Source organism: Equus caballus, chromosome 9 (assembly GCF_041296265.1).
Source record: "Equus caballus isolate H_3958 breed thoroughbred chromosome 9, TB-T2T, whole genome shotgun sequence".
NCBI classification, from domain to species: Eukaryota; Metazoa; Chordata; class Mammalia; order Perissodactyla; family Equidae; genus Equus; species Equus caballus.
Window position 1 is genome coordinate 23,788,771 of NC_091692.1, and position 26,005 is coordinate 23,814,775.

Below are 26,005 nucleotides of genomic sequence, written 5' to 3' on the forward strand. Positions count from 1 at the left end.
CTGTTATAATCCATTATACTTCTGTGGTATCCGTTGTTATTTCTCCTCTTTCATTTCTAATTTTATCTGAGCTTTCTCTCTTTTTTCCTTTGTACGTCTGGCTGGGCTTTGTCAATTTTGTTTATCTTCTCAGAGAACCAGCTCTGTTTCATTGATCCTTTCTACTCCCTTTTTTGTTTCAACAGCATTTATTTCTGCTCTGATTTTTATTATTTCTCTCCTTCTGCTGACTTTGGGCTTTGTTTGTTCTTTTTCTAATTCAGTTAGGTATAGTTTAAGATTGCTTAGATTGGACTTTTCTCATTGTTAAGGTGAGCCTGTAGTGCGATCAATTTCCCTTAATATGCCTTTTGCTGCATCCTGTATGAGTTGGTATGGTATGTTTTCAGTTTCATTTGTCTCCAGATTTTTTTTTTCTTTCTCCTTTAATTTCTTCAATGATCCATTGCTTATTCAATAGCATGTTGGTTAGTCTCCACATTCTTCTCCCTTTCTCAGCTTTTTTTCTTGTAATTAATTTCTAGCTTCATAGCGTTGTGATCGGAAAAGATACTTATTATTTCAATCTTCTTAAATTTTTGAAGCTTGCCTTGTTTCACAACATATGGTCTATCCTTGAGAATGTTCCATGTGCATTTGAGAGGAATCTGTATTCTGCTGTTTTTGGATGGAGTGTTCTACATATGTCTATTAAGTCCAACTGGTCTAGTTTTTCATTTAATTCTGCTGTTTCCTTCTTGATTTTCTGTCTGGATGATCTATGGATTGACGTGAGTGGAGTGTTGAGGTCCCCTACTATTATTATATTATTAGCATCTTCTTTTAGATTTGTTAATAGGCACTTTATGTACTTCGGTGCCTGTGTTGGGTGCACAGATATTTATAAATGTTATGTCTTCTTGATGGAGTGTCCCTTTAATCATAAAAATTGCCCCTCTTTACCTATCTTGAAGTCTACTTTGTCTGATATAATCATTATATATTGCTCCTCTTTACCTATTTTGAAGTCTACTTTGTCTGATATAAGTATCATGACACTTGCTTTCTTTTGTTTGCCATTATCTTGAAGTATCATCTTCCATCCCCTCACTCTGAGCCTGTGTTTGTCAACGGATCTGAGATGTGTTGCCTGGAGGCAGCATATTGTTGGGTCTTGTTCTTTAACCCATCTCACCACTATGTGTCTTTTAAGTGGAGAATTCAATCCATTTATGTTTAGGGTGATTATCGATATATGAAGGCTCAATGCTGGCATTTTATCACTTGTTTTCTGGTTCTCCTGCATTTCCTTTGTTTCTTCTCCTGTGTATTTAAGTCTCCCAATTGAGTTATGTAGATTTTTACGTTGTGTTTCTTTGTTTTCTCATTTATTATTTGTGTCTCTGTTGTGCTTTTTATGTTTAGTGATTACGATGAGGTTTTTATTCAAAATCTCATAGATAAGATAGTCCACTTTCTGATGGCCTCTTATTTCCTTAGACTAAACCAATTTAGACCCTTTCCTCTTCCCTCCCCTGAGTTTTTCTCACATCTTATTCCATCTTGTGTTGTGAATTTACGATTAAAATGACAAGATTATCTTTGTTTTTGGTGTTTTCCTTCCCTTTATCTTTAATGCTATACTTGAGTATTTGCTAATCTGTTCTGATGTACAGCTATAGGTTTCTGATTTTGTCTACCTATTTATCTCTTTACTCTGTGCTTTGTAACCCCTTTATCCATTTTTTTTTTTTCAGGTATGAGTGCCTTCTTGAGGATTTCTTGTAGGGGGGGGTCTCATGGCTACGAACTCCCTTAGCTCTTGTTTATCTGGGAAAGTTTTCATTTCTCCATATCTGAAGAATATTTTTGCTGGATAGAGTATTCTTGGCTGAAAGTTTTTGTCCTTCAAAGATCTGAATATGTCATTCCAGTCTCTCCTGGCCTGTAAGATTTCTGCAGAGAAACCTGCTGAAGGCCTGATAGCGGTTCCTTTGTAGGTTATTTTCTTCAGCCTTGCTGCCCTTAGTGTTTTTCTTGTGTCATTCACTTTTGCCAGTTTCATTACTATATGCCTTGCAGTAGGTCTTGTTACATGGACATATTTAGGAGATCTGGTAGCCTCTTCCACATGGATTTCCATCTCCTTCTCTAGGTTTGGGAAGTTCTCTGCTATTATTTCTTTGAACAAGCTTTCTGCTCCATTCTCCTTCTCTTCTCCCTCTGGAATACCTATAATTCTTATGTTGCATTTCCTCATCGAGTTGGATATTTCTTGGAGACCTTCTTCATTTCTTAGTTCTTCATAGTCTTAGTTCTCTCTCCTCTATCTGGAGCATTTCAACATATCTATCCTCGATTATGCTGATTCGCTCCTCTACGATGTCTGCTCGAGTGTTCAGGGAATTCATATTTTGTTTTATCTGTTCTGTTATGTCTTTCATCTCCATTATTTCTGATCCATTCTTCTTTATAGTTTCAATTTCTTTTGTGAAGTAGCTCCTGAACTCACTGAATTGTTTCTCTACATTCTCTTTTAACTCGTTGAGTTTTTTGATGATAGCTATTTTGAATTCTCTTGCCATTTAGATCACATATTCCTGTGTCCTCAGGACTGATTTCTGGCTACTTGTCATTTTCTCCCTGGTCTTGAGACTTAATATAATTTTTGATACTGCTAGAGAGTGTGGCTCTGTTTTTTTGTGCTTTGTGGTATTATTTGGTCACAGTTACCACCTATCGCCACTGGGTGGTGGTCAAGAGCCACGTATTCTGAGCCCTCTGCATTCTGCAGAGATCCAAGGGACCAGAGCCAGCACTGAGCGGGTCAGGGGGAGGGGCACTTTATTTCGTGTGCTCTTAGGATTTTCTCGTTCTGCCCACTATCTGCTCTCCTGGGGTGCTGGCTTGACAAGGTAACCTTTGCATTAGCTTTCACCTCGCTAGGGCCTTTCCTCTATGCTGCGAGGGCCCTTGGGGATCTTTGTTCTTGAGAACGAACGTCCCCTCTTCCGTTCCTTCCCTCTTGGAAGCTACCCATGGTCCTGGATGCCAGTCTTTCAGAGAGAGAGTGAAGTTTTCTCTTCTCTCATTCCACCTCCTCAGATGGGGGCTACGGCCTCTCTGCCCTCCGTTGTCTGGCTGCGTGGGTCTCTCAGATGTCTATTTTTTTTTTCTGCTTTATCTCCCCAACGCCCCCTCCCCCCGGCCCCATACACAGTTGCACATCTTAGTTGCAGGTCCTTCCAGCTGTGGGACGTGGGATGCCACCTCAATGTGGCCTGATGAGTGGTGTCATGTCCACGCCCAGGATCAGAACCCTGGGCCGCCGCAGCAGAGCACGCGAACTCCACCACTCGGCCATGAAGCCGGCCCCTCTCAGATGTCTTTTGTGTTGTGCTTGGATGTCCTCTGTTGGGGTATGAATGTCTTTTTCATCTTATGGTGGAGGGGAGAGATTACTGGGAAAGCTCACTCCACCATGACGCTGATACCACCAGTTCCATGTGCTTCTTTTATATGGTTTTTCCTTCACGTTTCTTACAGCTCTGTTGTTTAGTGTGTACACATTTAGGATGGCTATCACTTCCTGGAGGACCTTTCATTATTAAATCATGTCCCACTCAGTCTCTGGCAATTTCCTTTGCTCTTAAGCCTACTTTATCTGATATTAATAGAGCCAATCCTACTTTCTTTTGATTGTTTGCATGACATATCTTTTCCCGTCATTTTATTTTCAACCTGCCTGTACTGTTATATTTAAAGTGAATTTCTTGTAGACATCATATAGCTGGATCACTTTTTTTAATCCTCTCTGACAAACTCTGTGTTTTGATTGGTGTATTTAGACCACTTACATTTCATGTAATTATTGCTATGTGAGGACCTTAGTCTGCCATTTTATTTTACTTTTTTTCCTGCCTTTCTGAGAGTTAATTGAACAATTTTTAGGATTCTATATTGATTTCTCTATTGTTTTTTAGTGTATCTCTTTGTATATGTTTTAGTAGTTGCTTCAAGTATTGCATTATATACATGTATCTTATCACAGCCTACTAGTGTTGTCATTTTACCTATCAGGTGAAATGCAGAAATCCTACCTCCTCTGATGTCCCTTTCTCCACCATGGTTTATGGCATTTCCTGTATGTACACTGAGAACCACATCAGACAACACAACAGTTTTGCTTCACTTGTCAGCCATAATTTACAAGACTCAAAAGTTTTAAGAAAAAAAGTCTATTGCAATAATCCATACTTTTGGTTATTGAATAGTGTTTCTTCTTCCAAGATTCTTTTTTTATCATTTCATTTCTATTAGATAACTTCCTTTAGCCATTCTTTTATATGGTAGATGTGCTATTGATAAATTCTTAGTTTTCTTTCATCTGAGAATGTATTGATTTCCCTTCATTCCTGAAAGATATTTTTGTCGGTTCTAGCATTTTGGGCTGAAAGGTCTTTTCTTTCAGCTCTTGAAAAATGTTGTGTTATTTCCTTCCAGCTTCCATGGATTCTAAGGAGAAATCTGCTGTCATTCAAATTGTTAAGGTGTTGTTTTTCACTACTTTCAAGATTTTTTCTTTGTCTTTAGCTTTCAGAGATTTGACTATTGACAGAAGTTTGTCTCCATATGGATTTGTTTGGGTTTATCCTGTTTGTAGTTGGCTCAGTTTCCTCAATCTGTAGGTTTATATCTTCTGCCACATTTGGGAAGTTTCCAGTCATTATTTCTTTGAGTACTTTTTCAGAGCCATCTTCTTTCTTTTTTCCTTCTAAGACTCTGAAGACACATTAGAACTTTTGTTATAGTTCCACAGGTACCCGAGGCACTGTTCCTTTCTTCAGTCTATTTTCTCTTTGTAGTTTAGACTGAGTAGTTTCTATTGTTCTGTAATCCAGTTCATTATTTCTTTCCTCTGTCCCCTTCATTCTGCTGTTGATCCCATCCATTGAGTTTTTTATTTGAGTTATTGTATTTTTCAGTTCTAAAGTTTCCATCTGGTTCTTCTTTTTGTCTTCTATTTGTTTTGCTGAGACTATTTTCATTTGTTTCAAGCATGCTCCTAATTGTTGAGGCATTTTTAAGATGGTTGCTAAAAAATCTTTGACAGATAATTCTAAGATCTCTGTAATCTTGCTGTTGGCATTTATGGAATTTTTTTTTCCCATTCAGTTTAAGATCTTCCTGGTACTACGTATGAAGAGTGATTTTGATTGATTGAATCAAAATCGATCAATCAGAGTGACTGGAACCTGGACATTTTGGGCACTGTATTATGAGACTCTGGATCTTATTTAAATCTAAGCTTTAGCTGGCTTGCTCTGGCACCACTCTTAGAGGGAAATGATGAGCACGGGAGAGCCTCATTAGAGCCAGCTCATAGTGGAAGCACTGCCATAACTGTTTCTGTGATGTTTGGCTATAGTAAAATGGTTATTTTCTAAAGGCTTTCTGTCTTGCTAGGCTGTGCCTTTCTTGGTCCTTTGGCTAGAGTGTAGACTTTTTTGTTTTTCTTGCACTTGTTGATCTTTCTAGGTTACCAGTTTCTCCAGCACCCAATCTGAGTTATACGAGGCAACAAGAACACCAAGGAAAATAACTGCTGCATCATTCCTCGAGTCCCAAGGTCTCCAGCTGGTTGGCCTTCTTCTCTTCCCTTCAGAGTCTCTTGTAATTGTTTTATATGTAATGTTCATAGTTTTAGTTGTACTTACCAGAAGGAATAGGTGAAAGTAAGCCTACTCCATCTTCCCAGATGCAGGAGTCCTTTGGTTATTATTTCCATGTTCAACCAGTTCCTGAGTTGTGTAAAGAGGTTCAAGTTTGATTTCATCCTCTTTGGATCACAGAATGGTCCTCCACCTTCTTAAAATACTTTATGATGAAATATTTTTAGCTTTTAGCTAAAATCTCATGAATGATTATATTATGTAATGTCTATGAATCCTTTAAAAAGATTAATTCTCAATATCCTTGGCTTCTGAGAGGCAAATTAATTTACATGATTAAGTAAAATGCTGTTCTCTCATGAGTACGGGAAATTCCTGCCCAGATCAAATTTAAACAATTATTTTTATTATTAACCAGATACAGAATTTTTGTAATAAGTGCTGCCAAAACATTAATGGAATATATTTCATTTAAATGTTCAGCCAAAAGACAACAGTAATTTGCTACTTACAAATAAACACCTACTGTTATTTGTTAAGAATAAGAAAAATGAACACAAAGGCATTAAAGACAGAACTAGAAATCTAGGATTATTTTCCAGTAGTTTGATGCCTTGTCATCTGACTTCATAGTATGGTTCTTTATTAAAATATGGACAATTTGGCTTTATGATTCTCAAAATCAATGAGAAAAACTATTGTCAATAATCAATAAAGATATGTTTCAGATGTCTTGAATTCCTCACAACATGTTGGTCCCTGTGGTTTTAAATACAACACCTCTAATAAAAGAGTACTTTCCTGAAACAAGCAGCTTCATATATCTATATTGAGTTGAAAAACGGGACAGAATGCATTTCTCTCTGGGATTGCTGTATGAAGTGAAACATTACTCTCAGATGTTATCAAGTTGTAATTATTGGCAACAACAGGTAGTTGCTTGCAGGAAATGCATTAAGGACAATCCCAGAGCACCTTATCAAGTAGAGATAAATATAATATCTTACCTAAGAAAGAATTCTTCAGTGAAAATACCAATGCTGTTGAATTACTGTAGTCAATTTGTAGGTTTAAGGGTTAATTAGAAGAGCTCCAACTATCATTCTTAATAAATATTTACTCACTGTTTACTATTTCAAAGGCACAGTGCTAGCTGCTGCCTAGAACCTCGTCCTCTGCTATCCTTAGAACAAATATGATGATACTTATTATTTTTTGCGTGTGTGATGAAGACTGGCCCTGAGCTAACATCTGTTGCCAATCTTCCTCTTTTTGCTTGAGGAAGATGGTCCCTGAGCTAACATCTGTGCCAATCTACCTCTACTTTGTTAATGGGACACCGCCACAGCATAGCTTGATGAGCGGTGTGTAGGTTCGCGCCCAGGATCCAAACTTGTGAACCTTGGGCTGCTGAAGGGGAGCATGTGAACTTAACCACTACACCACCAGGCTGGCCTGAGAACAATATGATTCTTTAATCATTTGTTTTCTAGAATCCTTTTCTGGAGCTGTTTTTAAGATTCTTATCCAGAGGGTGGGAACTACAGCATTACTCTGGGAAAACTATTTCCTTAGCCTCATTTCTGCTTTTTATAAAACACAGTGTACTCACACATTTACCTTAGAGAGGATTAACTGTCTACTCATCTATGTGTAGTATATGAATACTATATCCGAACACATGAAGCACAAAAGAACACAATGCATTCAGAAATTCCAACACGTCAGGTTGATCAATGGAAATAACTGAGATAAGACAAATTTTATCTATTAAAGATGGCAGAATTCCCATGCTTTGTATAATGTTACATAGCAGTAATATAATACTTTCCCTATTGAAGCAGAAGTAAACACAAATAGCTACAAATGTTTAGTGTCTTGAAACACTTCCAAATTTAGTGTTCTTTTTTCCCCTCTCATGCAACTAAAAAAGATTTTAGCGAAAATATATACAAAGATGTGTTAAAGCATTCTGGCTTAAAGAGAAGGCTCAGAATATAATTTAAGCGTCTGATATAAGATGAATGCCACAAGGCATTTCACAGGGAAGAAATTTTCCTACTTTATGATATTCAAAGACCATCAGTGATGAAAAGGCTTAAGGAAGACATACCAAGAAATAAATATTAAGATCTATAAAACATTTCTATTGAGTAAAAAGATGATCAACATTTAAAAATGCCTCTTATTTACCTCTTCTACATTGGAAGCAGTCTTAGCAGAAGTCTCCATAAAGATAAGACCATGTTCTCGTGCAAAAGCTTCACCTTCTTCTTTTTTTACTTCTCTTCTCGATTCTAAGTCACTAAATGTGGGAAAGAAAGGGCCATGTTATTAACCAACACCTTAGAAATGGGGGCATCTGTGAAAAGTGTACCATGAGATTCAAAGTTGTGTGGAGCATTCTTTCAATTAATTTTTAACACATAATAATCAACTACATTATTCTGGGTATTATAAGGATCAAAATGTTTAGAGCACACTGCTTAGTTTCAAAGAGCTAACAATCCAACAGAAGAAAGATTCTGAGTTAGAGTCCTGGAACGCTAAAACTAGTAGAAACCTGAATGGAACATCTAGCCCAACACCATGCCTTTGAGTATAATGGGTTCCCAAAGAAGGGAGCCATTTTATTCAAAATAATTTGAGAGAGCAGAACTACACTAGTCTCCCTCATCCTTCAGCTAGACTGAGTTTCTATGAATGTGATTAAAAAAATAAGCCATACAATTCTCAGAAGCTATAGGAAATTGCTTCATAAAATCCAAATTATTAAAGAAACATTAATTAGATTATTAATCCCTGTTGGTTCAAGTCCCAGTAAAACTGTTAATAGAAGAAGAAAGAGAGAAACAAAAGTCTAAGCTGGAAACTTTGGATGAATGTGTAGTATTCATTTCTATCATATTGGAATTGTATTAGTAAGGTAGGGGGGAAAGTAGCAGTCTCCTTCAAGTGTATGTTATTGTAAAAATTCTAAAACTTTATTATAAAATATTTCAAGCACACAGAAAAGGATGGAGAATAATATAATACCCATGTAGTTCCATCTAGCCTCGATGCATATTACTTTGATAGATTTTTACCAGATTTCTTTTCTGTTGAGAAATAAAATCAATAGCTACCACTTGAAGTGCCTCCTGTGTGTGTGTCTGTTTCTGATCTCATCAACTTACATCTGACCTCAAAGGGAACCACTACTCTGCATTTGATATTTTCATTCTCATGCACGTTTTCATATTTATACTCATGTTTATAGCCACACAATAGAGAGGGGTTTTTGGATGTTTAAAAAAATTCAGATGTAGCTGTCATTTTACAAGCTGTTAATTTTGGTCAACTTTATCCACACAATATATGTATATCTAGTTTCTTAATTTTTTTTTACTGTATTATACCCTGTTGAATGAATGCCACATAATTTTTTAAATTGTATTTTTAATTTAAAACTTAAATTCTTCATTTGATAAAGTTATCTACAATTTTTTATTATAAATATTGTTACAATGATAATTTTATAGATTTTTCTCTGTACATGTGCCAAATTTTTCCAAAGTATTATTTTTCAAACTATGCCATGACTCAGCAAATTGTAAAACCACTTTACTAAGTCATAATCAGGCTTTTTTAAAAAAGAAATAGAATAGAAAATATCAGAATGTATCACCCACTGTTTCATGGAATTTTTGTTATGTCATAATTTATTTACTAGGTCATGATGTAAAATATGTTTATTTTAGGTCAAATCAAAAAGCCACTGAACTTGAATACATACGTAGTACAACACGGCTTTCCAAAACAGTTGTATAACTGATACTCTTACGAGAAATGTCTGAAAGTTCCCATTGCATCACACTTTCACCAACATGTGGTAAGATCACACTTGTTAATATTTGCCAGTCTGATGAATGTGAATGTTATCACACATTTATGTTAATCTGCCTTTAGCTGAGTATTAGAAAGTTTAATAAATGCTTATTAGCATCCTCATTAAATTACAAAATACAGACAAATCCAAGAAAAGGAAGTCATTCATTTGTTCCACAAATATTTACTGAATGCCTTTTATAAGCCAGGAATTTCAGTAGGCATTTGGGCAGTCTTAATGAACAAGCCAGGGGCCAGCCCGGTGGTGCAGTGGTTAAATGTGCATGTTCTGCTTCTTGGTGGCCCGGGGTTTGCCGGTTTGGATCCCGGGTGTAGAGATGGCACTGCTTGGCAAAAGCCATGCTGTGGTAGACATCCCACATATAAAGCAGAGGAAGATGGGCAAGGATGTTAGCTCAGGGCCAGTCTTCCTCAGCAAAAAAGAAAAAAAGGAGGAAGATTGGCAGTAGTTAGCTCAGGGCTAATCTTCCTCAAAAAAAAAAAAAAAAAAATGAACAAGCCAGACAAAAAAGGGTATATTCTAGTAGGGGACAGACAAACAATATTATTAGATGAGTAAAGGCTATAATGTGTTTGAAAGTGGTACGTGGAAGAGCAGAGTAAGCAGAATCAGGAGCTCTAGAGTGAGGAAGAAGGTTACTTTTTTAAGTAGGGTAGTCAACCTAAAAGTGACTTACTTTTAATTTCTTTCCTCTTAGCCCCATTTTTCTACCCAAAAGTGACTTTGTTTTACATATATTCATAATCATGCTATATCTTTAACTTTGTGTCCTAATTTTCTTCACTTAATATTAGTATCTATGTCATTACATCCTTTCCAGAAATATCATTTTTAGTGACTAATTATAATATCCCATTAAGTGGATATATCACAATTCACTTAACCATTTCCTTACTGTTCGATGATAAGAGTAACAGTATGAACCAGGTACTGTGTGACGTGTTTTACACGGATTATCTCATTTAGTTCACTTGACAGATGAAACTCAGGAACAAAGAGGTTAAGTAAAGCATCCAAGCTCCTGCTCTAGGAAGTGCTGGTAGAGTGATTCCATCCAGACCACTGTGCTATACTGTACTGTTAAAACGTTTTTTTCAGTGATTACCTTGTCTAATAATTGACTGTATCGAAGAACTTCTTGTCAAATACAAAGAAAAAAAACTACCCATCATTGTACTTCCTATATAGATAATTAACATCTTGGTGAATATAGTTCTATATTACTCATTCACTATTATTGTCTGTTTCCTCCCTACTAGAATATACTCATACACACTACTCGTATTTTGCTTTTTTCACGGACTATATCGTGGATCATTTTCCCATGTCATTTTGCAGTCTTTTACGGTATTATTGTTATTGAGTGCATGGTAAAGAATGGTACTATTTTATGCAAATCAAAATTACACAAATTAGGGATAAAACAAAACAAAACAAAAATGTTAATGCAAACGGTTTGCAAACATTATAGCATAACTGGGCAAGGATAATTTATCCACCTATAATCTGAGGGCTTCCTGTGTGCCAAGCCCTTTCCTGGATCTTGGGACAGACCACTCAACAAAACAGACAAAAATCCAAACCCCCCTGGCCTCATGGAACTTACATTCTAGTAGGAGTGAAGACATGTGGGGGGGAGTGGGGGGTGTGCTGGCAACAGTCATGTGGTAGCATGCTCCTGGAATTCACACCCCCTTATCTGACAATCATTCTTAAGGGAAAATTAACTTTGGATTACACAAAATCTTCAAGAAAATACTTTCCCTTAACAACCCTTTATCTCATTTTATGCATATGCCACATTTTATTTAAACAATCCCTTATTTTAGGATATTTAAAGTTATTCTCAGTTTTCACTACCATTATCTCTATATTAGCATTTACAAATGTTATCTTAGCAAAGAGGGTTATGGACCAGAATGTTTGAGGGACTTCAAAAAAAGGAAGTGGCACTTTAGTATTCATGATCTTTCTGCTTTATCACTCTACTTTGTTTCCTCAGTTTTCCAGGCATAAAATCATTATTTACTGTCTTTGACTTTTCACCTCCATTAATCCCACTTAAGTTGCTTTTATAACTTAAATATCTTTTCTTTCCTAAACCATTCTCTTAATTTATACCCCCTTTTTGTTTAGGGTTTGTATCATAATCCTTGACTATTAAAAACCTTCATCTTGGGACCGGCCCTGCGGCTGAGTGGTTCAGTTCAAGTACTCCACTGCAGCGGCCCAGGGTTTCACTGGTTTGGATCCTGGGCGCAGACATGGCACCACTCATCAGGCCATGCTGAGGCGGCATCCCATGTGCCACAACTAGAAGGACCCACAACTAAAATACACAACTATGTACTGGGGGGATTTGGGGAGAAAAAGTAGCAAAGAAAAAAAAAACCCTTCATCTTTGTAGACTCTGCTTTCTATTTCTTGTATAACCAATTTGAAATGCCATAGTAAGAAAAATCTGTGTCATCTGTCACTGTGACTAGGTCACTGCCCTTCTCAAATCCTTTCACTGGCTCCCCACTGCTTAATGCATCGAATTCCAAAATTGCTTACTCCCTGTTTCCAAGTCTACCCCAATTCACCTTATCTAATAACAATCACCTCATTTCTCTCTGTTTGCTTCCATTCGCTCTTTGGATATCATACATTCTTTTCTCCTTTTTCTTTTCTTCCTTAAAATGTCTTTCCACAACTACTATACTCCTAACTATAAGGGCCACCCATCGATAATCATTAGAAACACCTCTTGAATATACCATACTTTGCTTTTCCTTTTCACACTTGAACTATAAGCTCCTCATGGGCAGCAAGCAATTTTAAGCCACCAGTGAGGTGCTACCCACCATGTTTCAGACACAAGGAAAACACTGGTAAGATAAAAGTAAGAAAATTCTCTTTATTCTCAAAATATTCTCCTCGTTATTTTTTCACACATCACCATTGAGAGGTAGTATGAATACTTCCGTATTACAAAGATGAAAGCTTCACTCCAATAGCCTTAATCCTAAAAGGTATTATTAGTGAGATGATTTAAATGAGGAAAGAGTAAACAAGAAAAGCCTTGAGTGAACTGCAAGATAATATACACTTCTAGTTACAAAGAAGTAATCAATAGTAGGTCTTTTGCAATGGAAATGTCACATAAGTATTTTTTCTTAATAGCAAATGTCCATTTCTATTAAAATAACACTTTGTGAAATCAAATCTATACAGTACATTGTTATTTGCTATCTTACTGTTTCTTTTTTTTTACAGCTTTACTGCGGTATAACTGACATAAAAAGAACTGCACATGTAATATAAAATTTGATGAGTTTGACATATGCATACCTGTGAAGCCATCAGCCTCCCAAAACTTGTCTCATATCCTACTGTAACCCATCCTTTCCTCTCCTCTGTACCCTAGGCAACTAATGATCTGCTTTCTGACACTATAGATTAGTCTGTACTTTCTATGATTTTATATAAATGGATGGAATCACACAGTATGCCTTCTTTTTTGTCTGGGTTTTTTCACTCAGCACAATTATTTTGAGATTCAGCCACTCTGCTGCATTTATCAATAGCTCATTCCTCTTTATTGCAGAGAGGTATTCCATTGTATGGCTATGTCACAATTTATCCATTCACTTGTTAATTAAAATTTTGGTCATTTCCTCTTTTGGACTATTACAAATAAAGCTGCTATGAACATGTGTGTATAATTCTTTGTGTGGACATATGAAAACACATTTCTCTTGGGTAAATGCCTAGGAATGAAATAGCTTGATGGTATCACAGATTCATTTTTACTTTCTAAAGAAACTACCGAAATGTTTTGCAAAGTGGTTGTATCATTTTATATCCCCACCAGCTGTGTAACAGTTTCAGTTCCTCCAGATCCTCGCCAACACTTGGTATGCCAATCTTTTTAATTTTAGCCATTTCAGTGAGTGTGTCCTAGTATATCACTGAGGTTTTAACCTGCATTTCCCTCGTGATTAGTGCTGTTATTTTTCATGTGCTTACTTGCCATGTACATATCTTATTTAGTGAAATGCTGGTTCAGATCTTTTGCTCATTTTTAAAAATTGGGTTGTCTTTTTATCAATGAATTGCAGGAATTCTTCATATATTCTAGATACAAATCTTTTGTTGGACATATGTCGTGCAAATATTTTCTCCTAGTCTGTAGCTTGCCTTTTCATTTTTGGAACCGTCCTTTGAAGAGCAAAAGTATTAAATTTTGTTGAAGTATAATTTATTGACTTTTTCACCTTTTATGCTTTTTCTGTCCTATTTAAGAAATGTCTGACAAAATGAGAGTCACTAAAATTTTATGTTTTCTTCTAGAATTTTTAAAATACTTTTAGCTCTTACATATAGGTCTATTATCCACTTCCAGTTAATTTTTGTTTATGGTGTGAAGTAAGGGTCAACGTTCATTTTTCTGCACATGGCTATTCAATTGTTTCAGCACCATTTCATGAAAAGATTACCCTTTCCTTCACTGAACTGCCTTGGCACCTTTGCCCAAAAATTAACTGACCATATACGTAGGATCTACTTCTTGACTTCTCACTTTGTTCCACTGATCTATGTCTATCTATGCTAACAGTTGACTAAACTGATTACAGTAGCTTTATAATAAATTTTGAAATGAGTATTAGTGAACCCAATAAATCAGCTTGTCATTTCTTCCTTCTAAAAAAAGCCTGAAGAATTCTGATTAGGATTACAATGAATCTTTAGACCAATTTTGGAAGAACTGATATCTCAAAAATAGTTAGTTTTCTGATCCCTGAACGTGGTACATCTCTCCATTTATTTAGGTTGGTTTTTTTTGGATTTAATGACTCTACGGATAAGAAAGCAGTCATCTAATAGAGGAAGTTTAGGAAGACCATGGTAACTACAGCTTAGAGTTGGGGAATCAAATAGCTGTGAAGAAAATATACATATTTTTTAATTGTTTAGGGATTTAATTTAGGGATTTAATTGTTTAGGGATTATTTATTTCTTACTGAGATACATCTGACCTATAACACTACATAAGTAAAGAGTACTATGTGCTCATTTGATTCATTTACATAACAATACGATTACGACCGTAGTGCAGCTAACACCTCCATCGCATCACATAAGTACCATTTCATTTTGTGGTGAGTACATTTAAGATCTAGTCTCTTAGCAATTTTCAAGTATGTAATACAGGATTGTTAACTATAATCACAACAGTGTGTAAGGTTCTCCAGAACTTATTAATCTTTTAACTGCAAGTTTGTACCCTTTGATCATCTCCCCAATCCATTTACTTGTTTTGTTTACAGTATTCTCTTATTATCCTTTTAACATCTGAAGGATCTGTAGTAGTCTTGCTCTTTTATTCCTGATGTTGGTATCACGTATCTTCTTTTTTCATGATCAGTATCTATTTTACTTATCTTCTAAGAACTAGCTTTTGGTTTCATTGGTTTTCTTTTTATTACCTCCTTTTTTGCTTACCTTGGGTTTAACTTGCTCTCATCTTTCTAATTTTAATCTTAAAATCAAAGCTTAGATTAACGATTTGAAACTTTTTCCTAATACAAGTATTGAGTGTTATAATCTCCTTCTAAGCACTGCTTTAACTGCACCCCACAAATTTTCAAAGATTGTAGAGATCAGAAATTGACTTGTGCCAGACAGGTAATACTGCAAATAATCCTTGTCACAGAAATGTAAACCATACCCCGTGGACTACAATTATCATCCTATGGACATTGTTTGGTTTTGCATCCATTCGTAAGTTTATTTCAGCATTCCTTATTTGATTATAAACGTGTGGTATTTTGAGTTCTCTTTTGAACTGACTGTGATATTTTAGTGGTTCCCTCAATTAATGAGATACATAAAAGCTCTGACATGTTCTCTATCATGAGTCATGATTTTACCTTTCTAAAAACATTATCTTTTAATACTATTTTATAAACTTAAAGAATGAATAAATTGTCTAGCATTTTAAAAATACTAATTTTGTTACCACTGTAATTTTCTACTAATGTTAGTGAAAACTTTCCCATTCTTGAAAGTTTATAGAAACTATGGCCAAGAAACTGTTTTCCCATGTACTATCATTTTAAACGTAGAGCACAAGAACATTCACTGCAGATAACGTTCTCTAAAGATAGAAAGCGAAATAAGATCGAAGAAGCAACATTAGGATGACACTAATATAAAGCCTTAGAGATAAGCTTAAAAGTATTAACGTGATATCTACTAAACGATATTAAAAGTGTTTAAGGACTTTAAGTAGAATACATCTGATAAATCTAGGTATTGTATTAACTCATGCACATTAAGTAATGCACATTATGTCTTGAAAAAGAGAAAAAATACTTTTCTGAGTTCTGCATAGATACTTATTTCTACTGCCAAGTATTTAAAACAATCTGGATAATATTTAATAATGACCTATCTTCAGATTATTTTTTAAAGTATATCTTCCAACAAAAACTATTTCTAATAATAATTTCCAACAAAGATTATCTATATTTTAAAAACTAAAAGAAACATCTTAGGATTTTCAAAATTCTATAATGTAAGAAATCAGTAACTTACATTTGGACAAATGTACAAGATAAGCACTTTAACAGTTATCACATAAATAGCTATCCAGTCTTCATCAATGCAAAAAACCTCTACATTAGTCTTTTTACCTTTTATTTCCAATAAGCATAATGACCATGTTGGAATTGGAATGCTGGCGGGCATCTTCTAACCAGGTTGTCAAGTGGTTGAATGTATCTCTCCTAAACATAAACGATAATCTGATTACTATTTTCAAAGCATTTCCCCTAGTAGGGTACAATGAACAGTATATATTCCATTAAAGATGATTATTTTTATGTATCCCCTTACGTAATGAGAAACAGATTTCAAGTACAGTATCCAGATTTAGGATTCACTAATTACAGTTCAGTTTCGAAATTAAACTTTGCCTCATTTTAGAAAATTCCAATGTATAAATAATATTACCAAATCGATCAACTTAGAGGTGCTTATTCATATAAAAAAATAATTTAGTTGCAGATTTCTATGGTAAATTTAAATTTAATTCAAAACACAAGTTTTAAAGGCAAAGAGGCATAAAGACAAAGCTATACTTTCATTACTGGTAACCATATTTATTTAGAAAAATTCTCTGCATTGACCACTGAACTGAAAAATTTCCAAGTTCTCACCTTGTAATATCATACACTAGTAAAGCCCCTGCTGCACCTCTGTAATATGACCTTGTGATGGAACGAAAGGACTCTTGCCCTGCCTGTGAGGAAAGAAAAGGTTGAGAATTTCCTTTAACAAACTGTCCTCTACATTTTCTCACTATTCATACATAGAAAATGGGCAGGTAGAGAATGAGTACATAAAGGAAAAGAAGTAAGCCTAACTTCACCAGCCTTAGGAAAAAGTCACATAATACCACTACTGCTCAAGTCAACCAGAGGCACATACGATCCCTCCCCCACACCCCCCACAAACGAGACCTCTAAACCTTTTTTGGCAATCCCTGACAACCCAATTTACTGAATGGCTTCACAATACATGAATCATTATTAGAAACCAGAATGGACTCCTAGCAACTAAGCTCTGAAGACAAATTTGAAAGGAAGCAAATAACCCAGAGCCTCACATTTGAATTCAATAACCCACTCCCTGGGGCAGCTGTTGACACTAGAATAAATAAAGTCCATTGTAAATAAATGATGAATGACATCTTTACGCCCACCATCTGCTGGTGTAAAGGTTGTTGGAAGGCCAAGGATGCAGATTTTATCAGTTATATCATAAACTGCAGTGAGCTTTCAACAGTCATCAGATGGAATTCTTTGAGCAATCATTTTATTATGAAAAACAGAAAACGGTTCTGAATTTAATTTATATAATTTTTTCTCCACACTTAATCAATTTTCTATTTGATATATAATGCTTGTCAAAAGGCAACAGGATGTAAAGTCATCTTTATATCCACTTATGAAAACAGAATTCAGAGATTATACAAAATCAGTTAATTTCTCTCTTTTACTGGAGGCATTAATGTTTGGTTTAAGAAAGGTTGGTGAGGGATATGCCTGAGTTTAAAATTGAGACAGTTCTTATCAAAAATACTTTTTCATTTTTAATCACTTTTCTACCTTCGAGAAAAAAAGCATGTAAATTAAGTAAACATAAAGCCAGTTTTCACAATTTTTGTATTCAAAATCTATTAACTTCTTGAAAAATACTCATATTTGTATGTTCTGAGTTCTAATCTTCCAGTGTAAATATTAAGCCCTTCCCACCTCCAGAACACACAGACAGCTCAGGTTCTGCCCTGTTGTAACACTCAAAACTCTGTAATTCCTTGTTCTTATTGGTCCCCCCACTATACTCCCTCCCTCCTACGCACCCACCCCCAGTGCCTAGCACTGGGTGTGGCACACAGCAAGCATGCAGAAAAAGCCTGCTGAGTGAAAAGATGAATCATAATGTCTTAGTCAAATGCACAAAATGGTCATTACCCCATCCCACCTAAATGAGCGGACACCAGTAAATCCTAACATGAGAAGATTCAGTAAAAATAACTTCTCCTATGTGGAAACCAAAGAGTAGACCCACTCGGTAACTCACAAGCAACTCTGGCACTTAGCATGTCTTACACTAAATTAGATACTGAGAAAGTCATCACATAAAAGGGCTATAAAAATAGCCAATTCATTTCACATGGTTTGAGGTTAAAACCTAGATGATACTAGTTGGAAGCATGAAACCAATTAAAACTATTTTCATATAATTTATTGAGACATCTTTCAAAAAAAAGTCCTTTCTAACCCAAGTTCAAAATGCAAACATTATGGGAATTCTTTAATTGCTCAGCAAGGAAAACTGAAGACTACATTTTTAAGACATTCAATTTATTCTGAATTATATATACCAAGGTAAGCTTCTGTGGTAAATAATACAAAAAGATAAATATTTCAAAATAAGAATCAGGTTTAGAGCTCTTGTATCTCCCACGCCCAGATATCGAGCAAAGGTGACAGTCCTTTAAAACAACCATGCCAGGATATCCTGTGGGATGAGTTAAAACGAATGCATTTGCTGGAGGAATACCACTGTAAGATCTGACACTTCAGCGTTCACAGCCCAGATAAGAAATAGTAAAAGGGAAAATAAACTTAGAAAAGGGAGAAAAGCACACATCTATACACCATTCCCATTCCTTCCAAATAGTTTTACAAGAACAAACGTTGTCATATGGAAATAACATACATAATTCATCACTTTATACTGAATCCACTGAATCTGGGTTTTGCCCATCATCACAAAATCAAACAGAAATTCAAGCAAATAAAAAACCCACACATTCTAAGTGAGGACTATGAATGTACCTATACATCTTAAAATCTATGATTACTTTATAATAAGCAAAGATCAGTATTCAGAATGGTTTCCATATTTTTGAGACTTGACTTGTAGGAAAAATATCCCACACTCTGGCTGAGTATCTTCGTTAATGTCACTGGTAGCATTAAAATAAATCCTGCCCAATAAAGTGTTTTATTATGTATTCTCCAACTATAAACAAACAGTTAAATAAAAACTAACTGCATAAAGCTAGCTCAATGGTTAATTATCTTGATCATACTAAAGCAAAGAGTAATCTAGTTTTTAAAAAGCACTTTAATAAAAACCTGTCCAAACTGTGCCTGACGTATATTGTTTTATTTTTATTTTTTTTTAAAGATTTTATTTTTCCTTTTTCTGCAAAAGCTCCCCGGTACATAGTTACGTATTTTTAGTTTTGGGTCCTTCTAGTTGTGACATGTGGGATGCCGCCTCAGCATGGCCTGACGAGCGGTGTCAAGTCCACACCCAGGATTTGAACTGGCGAAACCCCGGGCCGCCGAAGTGGAGTGTGTGTGAACTTAACCACTCGGCCACAGGGCCGGCCACCTTATATTGTTTTAAATGAAAAAGAATGTCAACTTAGGAAACACAGATGTTATTTTTGATCCTCTTCACTATAAGGTGCTGGCTTAAAGAGACTTTAGAAGCTTGAAACTGAATAGGTATAGAATTCTTCGTAGTAAGGCACTCATAATAGTATCTGATGGTATAAAGAAAAATGCATTTAATGAAACAAGAATGACTGGTTAAGTGAGGAGCACAAGAAAAACTTGTTTAGGGGAGGCTAGAGTGGACTATGAACTTATTGCTCACAATATAGCTGTCTGATTTCTGCGAAAAAATCAGCAAGATACCCAGATATGCAAAAAAGTAGAACAGAGTAAGCAGGCCTCAAGAGATAACGAGCATAGTCATTTTTAGCGATGTTTACTATTAAAATCAGAATCACAGAACATCTGTGAAAAAAGCAGCCTTATAGACCCTCATTGTCCACGTGAAGATTGCTAGATCACATAAACTTAATTCTTTGCTCCACATCTTTAAAACTTACTTTCAATTGCCAGATAAATAAAGATTCCCCGAAACTGGCTTCCCCATGTGTCCAAGTCTTTCTGCTGATAATTTTTGTACTAACTGGGCTGGCAACTTAATTCCTCTTCCTCTCCTGTTACCTTGATACCATAAAACTTCACACTCATTAAGCTACTCTCAAAAATCTCTAAATACCCTGAATTTAAATCCTAAGCTCTTGGGAATCTGACCTCTATTTGTTACTCTAGAATTTTATCTTCTTATTCAATGAAAGTCTTGTTCATGCAGCAGATGTTTTTCCTACTGATATCCTGTCTATATTCTGAATATTCCTGCTTTTGTGCCTCCGTTTAACTCTTTGCCTGAGAAACGATTTCCCCCTCCCTACACCAATCCAATTTCTGCTCCCTCTGAGGACGAGTTCAAGCCCCCTAAATCTCTCACAAAGCAAGGAAGCTTGTCTACCACAGCCCCTACTTATCCTTTCTTCCTCACAGATCCAAAAGCACTTTCATGTGATCATTTGGTTCTAATACTATTGATTAGATAAATGAACACACTGCTCAAACGCTTATCTTTTTCCTCTTTAGCTCTCCTTGTGGGATAGCCTAACTCAGAATACTAAAGTATATTTATAGTAGGCACTCAAATATGTTATCTTGATTGATCCCAAAGAGCCAATAAAGTTAGAAAATTAAGATTTGTGAGAATCAATAATGCATAACCCCTCTTACTTTCATTGTTAGTCATTTATCTAACTCCAGCTATATAAAACTCATTTATCTAACTCCAGCTATATAAAACTCAGCTAAGAACTAACAGGAAAAAAAAAGGATTTCCAAGTAGCCAAATAACTTGTCCAGCGTGAAATCTCAAGTACTTTACTAAACAGATTCAACTTAAAAATCGAGACCGTGATCAAGGAACTGCTATCATCGAGGAAAAAGATTTTGAAATCTACATGTGTGAACAAGACTTCTGTTTTGGATGACAGTAAGATTAGTAAGAATCAAAGTGATTTTTAGGCTACCTCAGTGTCCACAGCAAGGACGGAGAAAAAGTCAACCTGGGCTATTTAATATCTAGGCCTTTTAAGGGAGTCTTCTATAGAAACTAACGTAGATCCTGAGAAGAGAAACAAGTCTTGTAAATATCCAGAAACATCAGCAGATGCTGAAAGCTTTAAAGAATTTAAGAATATTTATTTTGCCAAAAAGACTTAAGGGGATGTGATCGCAGACTTCACATTCTTTTAATGCTGCCATATAAGAGAAACTGAAGACCACAAGGAGGAGGTAAACATCAAGTAGAATGAAATGGCTAAGACAGTTTCCTGTCCCAGTGGGTTGTTCAAGAAAAGGTGGTTCATACAGCAGCTGAAGGAGGCAAAGCAGTTGGACCTCCAAAAGCCTCTCAACTCTTGGGACTGGGGGGATGGGAGCAGAGAAGAGTGGCAGAGGCAGGATTGTCTCCCAGGGTTTGGTTCCAGGCCCTTTTCCTAGCCTCGCTGAATTCTGGTCATCCATCCTTACTGCTCCATCGATATATAAAAATATTCCTTTTCTCTTTTTTGGTAAAAAGTTGGGTATAAATTGACACAAGTTTACAAAGGACCAAAAAATGCCTGTGATTTGCTGAAAAGCTACTTTTAGCACGTAAGTTTAACATGATTTTCTTTTACATAGTTTTACTGTTATTTGATGGGAAACATTTGTAAATCTAAAATAAAAATATTTCTAGCAAGTTGGGCAGATACATGGTGGAGGATAAAATTTATTTGGATATGCTGGGAAGGTAAGTGAAAAAGTGACAAAAAGTGAAAGATGAGTAAGAATAGAAAAGGGTGAGTAAAGGCTGGATGAGGGTCTCAGAGTGAGAATGGACTTCTTCCGCCCTTCTTCCATCAGTCAATGAACAAGAACTGGGTACAACTTACGTTTCTTCGACTTATCCTGACAGAGACCAAGAATATCACACATTTGACTTCTGATAAGAGGAAAAAAAGTTACAGAGTCAAGGGAAAATGCTTTGAGGGAGGCACTGATATACCGTTATCACTGCTTTCAGCAAGGCCTCCAGGGAGCATCTGCTGGCAGATATACTTTTGTCGTTAGTGCTGTGGAGTTGATTCCGACTCTTAAGGACCCTCTGTACAGGAGAGTGGAACCATGCCTGGTCTTTTTGCCCATTCCTCTCACCTTCTGGTGCTGTATCAGACAATGCTCCCCCCACTATTCATAGGGTTTTCATGGCCACGTTTTTCGGGAGTAGATGGCCAGGTCCTTCTTCACAGGCTGTCTTAGTCTGGAAGCTAACTCCACTGAAACCTGTCTACCATGGATAACCCTGGTGGTATCTGAAATACCGGGGTACCGCTTTCAGCATCACAGCAACACACAGCTGCTATAGTATGACAACTGACAGACAGGTGGTCTGGTTCCTGACTGGGAAACGAACCTGGGCTGCTGCAGTGAGAGCAGTGAATCTTAACCACTAGGCCACCAGGGCTGGCTATACTTAGTATTTTCAAAAGAAAGCAAAGATGGTTAATGCGGAAATTTTGCAAGTAAAACACCTTATTTTACTTATTTTGTGTGTGTGTGTGAATGGAAATGGGTATACAACAGATGACAAACATCCTAAGATACTGAGACTTAGTCATTGGGGGAAAAAATGTCATTTCTTTAAGGCTGATGAAACAAACCTTAACATTTGGCAAATTTTCCCCTGAAGGATGGTTTTATAAATGTCCTGAACCAAGAATAGACCATGACCCTTGCTACTAAAAATGTGGCTTGCTATCCAAATGTATAGACACACTGCAAAACGTTAAGAATATGGGGCAGTGTTTCACTCAGATATAAACTAAATGTGGAACTAACCATAACGTATGTCACATAATGTCTACTAAAGAGTTTTTGAAGTTAGGTAAGAAGAAAACTAATGATATTAATAGGAAAACCTATAAGGCAGAGAGACTCAAGAAATAACTTTCAAAAGTAGTAACAGACTTTTGTGAATATTCCTTAAAATCCGGAGCAGACCACTGGTTCCTAGCATCCTCCATGCGGAAGCTCTGCAATTCTTTTTTGGGGGTCATGTCTTCAAAGGCTCCACAGTCTCTCCCCTTTTAGATACAGAGGAAAGAAAACTATCCCTGTGCCCTTCTAGAGGAAGTGTGAACAAGAGTTTTTTTCCTATTTCCCCTTCATGCTGTCCAGTATAACTAATTATTATATATTTCTTTCAAAAGATCACTGCAGTATAAAACAATCAACTCATAAGCTAAGGGAAAAAAAGGCTCTTAATAAAAGAAGGCATGACTAGTTAACCTATAAAGGAAACAACTGGGGAAGGCATGACTTGTTCAAGTTTCAAAAAGGGGGAGGGGGATTACTTAAGGGAGCACCTTAAGGACAGAAAAACAATTGAATAAATCAGAATAAACCACATTGAGGTGGTTTGCGTCTTAAAAAATCACATAATTTTCACTACTATATTAATCTTTCCTTTTGAAACCATGTACTTTAGGGGATGATGTCTCTTGAACACATCCAATGATCCTAAAGTCACTTAGACAGAATGAGATGCTTTACTCATTCATTCAAGAAAATTTACCAAAGAGTCTATCAGTCAGTAAACTAAGAATACAAGATACAAAGTTGAATAAGAAATAGATGGTCCTTTCCCTTATGATGTTCACTCTAAGGAGGGTAGATATGTGAACAAAAAACCATGTAACAACGGGATCAGAGCTATAACAGAAATATGCAAAAACTATTATGGGTAGGATCAGCTTTCCCATGGGGGTCAGAGAGGCTCCACAAGAGCTGACATCTGTGCTGGTCTTAAATGGAAAAGGGGGAAAAATTACTTCAAGCAAAGCAAGTATTTATGCAAAGTACAAGGTATGAAAAACATGTTTATTAAAGAACAGCAAGTAGTTTTGTTCCCACCCCACTGCACTGAAAGATGTGCGTTGCACAAGTTTATTAGCTAAGAAAGCAAGAGAAACTCTTTTAATACAGAAGTAGAAAATACTTCCTTTTGGTTTGGAGATCATTAATTTTAAACCTCTAGGGAAACAAAGACTTTGCATATTTTTCTCATTTTCATGCAGTTTTGAAATCATGTGGCCTGAGAGAATATAAACCAAAAAAGTTATTAGATGCTACAGGCCCAAGGGGGGAACCCTAAGAAACAGTACAAGTACAAATCTTCACTGACAAAAAGGAGACACGAAAGCACAAGAACCTAGAGTCCAAGGCATAACTCTGGGAGAGAGCAAACAAGCTAGAGATTTAGGGTTTTCCATTTCAGGGCTGACTGTGTGACACGCAGGAAGTAGCAGGAAACCTACACAGCCTTCAGCAACTTGCTTGGTCCTCTTGGGAATCCAGTTTGTGAGACCAAATATTTTCCAAGGTTCTTTCCTTCCATAGCTATTATACATGACAGATGAACAACTTAGACTGAGTGAGTAGAGGAAAAAAGACCAGGGTTATATGATGATAAAATTCCACATGTTTTATATTTCATTTAGTAGTTTAGAGAATATCCTGTTTGTCATAAAAGGAAACCTTTTGCTTTTCCTCAACTGGGGTTCCATGAAGAATTAAGTCATAATTGCCCCAAGACAGTGGTTCTCAAAGGGGGACCCCAGGACCCCCGGGAACTCCTGAGACTCTTTCAGGGTCCATGAGGTCCTTTATTTCCCAACCATCTATTTGTGTGAGACTGTATTTGCCTCATATATTTCAGCTAAACAACACAAAGACTCAATGCAGAAGCAGATATGAGAATCCAGCTGTCTTAACGAAACAGTAAAGAGATTTTTCAAAATGTACCAATATGACATTTCTCTTACTACAAAAATATAGTTTTGGCTTTTGTTTTGGAAAACTACATTTAATTTCCATAAAAATCACATTGTTTATCCTAACATACAATGAGTTTATGGTTATTTTCAAATGAATTAATAACTAAGTATCTAATAAGTTTCTCAGTTTTAATTTCTAATATGGTAAATACTGATAGCTATAAGCCCTGTAAGCAAAGGCTCTTTGGGGTTCTCACTAATTTTTCAAAGTATCAAGAGATTCTGAGAGCAAAAAGGTTTGAGAACTGCTATCTTAAGGCATCCACTGTATACATTAAAGTAACTTTTCTTATGCAACTAAGATGGGAGAATAGAGAAAATAGTCTCTTAAATTCACTTTCTGTGGTTCAGATGAGAAACTGCCATTAAAGCTTACATAGCATGGCACGTAACAGGCACTCAATGAATGTAAATGATGGAAATAGGATTGGGAGCAAGGTGGCTTCAGGTGGTTAGGACTAACTCAAACTTTTTAAATAAATTAATAAGCTGTCAGATCAAGTGACTCTATGGTACTGACATTCATATTTTACTTCCTATGTGTACTTTAGGAAATGCTACTTGTTTTCTTAAAAAACAGTTTCTTGAGCATTTCTGTTTAGACCACATAGCCTGGTATTCACTCAGAAATGTTCACCAATACCCAATACCTGGGGTGTATCTGTTCCAAACACTGCATAAGAAAAACTAACCTTTACATTTCATCTCATGACTGCAGGGGTATTAGTCTCTAATAAACCGTAACAGGCATAAATAACATTAAAACAAAACAACCATACAATTTACTTTTATAAAAGAACTTTATTGAGGTCATACAATGTATTTTTGCTATACTTACCGTATCCCATATCTGAAGTTTTATCTGTTTTCCATCAATAGTTATCATTCGAGCACCAAACTCTACACCTGAATAGAGCAGAAAATGATTTGTTACACAAACTAGTGGGATAATATTTCACATTTAAATATTAAGAAAAGGATGTTTATTTCCAGGACACGCTATGCCAGGTGACACATAGACAAACTTTAACAATTACAGCTCCTATCCTTAGAAAATGTGTAAGCTAAGGCAGAGGTGCTAAGAAGACCTAAGTTAAGGATATAACTAAAACACTAAGATATTCAAGTCTAGTATAGTCAGGA

The 26,005-nt window shown here is 36.0% G+C and overlaps 1 protein-coding gene across 2 annotated transcripts in view; it reads right to left on the reverse strand.

Annotated features, from left to right (window-relative positions):
- Window positions 1-26,005, reverse strand: part of RAB2A (RAB2A, member RAS oncogene family) — a 96,025-nt gene that overhangs the window by 25,870 nt on the left and 44,150 nt on the right. For both annotated transcript variants that reach the window (XR_011421262.1, XM_023648555.2), the window contains exons 3-6: window positions 25,701-25,768; window positions 16,746-16,828; window positions 16,221-16,313; window positions 7,845-7,956 (exon numbers count right to left, since the gene is read on the reverse strand). Coding sequence is in view for 1 of the 2 variants with exons in the window: in XM_023648555.2 (XP_023504323.1) it covers window positions 7,845-7,956; window positions 16,221-16,313; window positions 16,746-16,828; window positions 25,701-25,768 (356 nt within the window). In the remaining variant the exon portion in view is untranslated. The remainder of the gene's footprint in view (window positions 1-7,844; window positions 7,957-16,220; window positions 16,314-16,745; window positions 16,829-25,700; window positions 25,769-26,005) is intronic.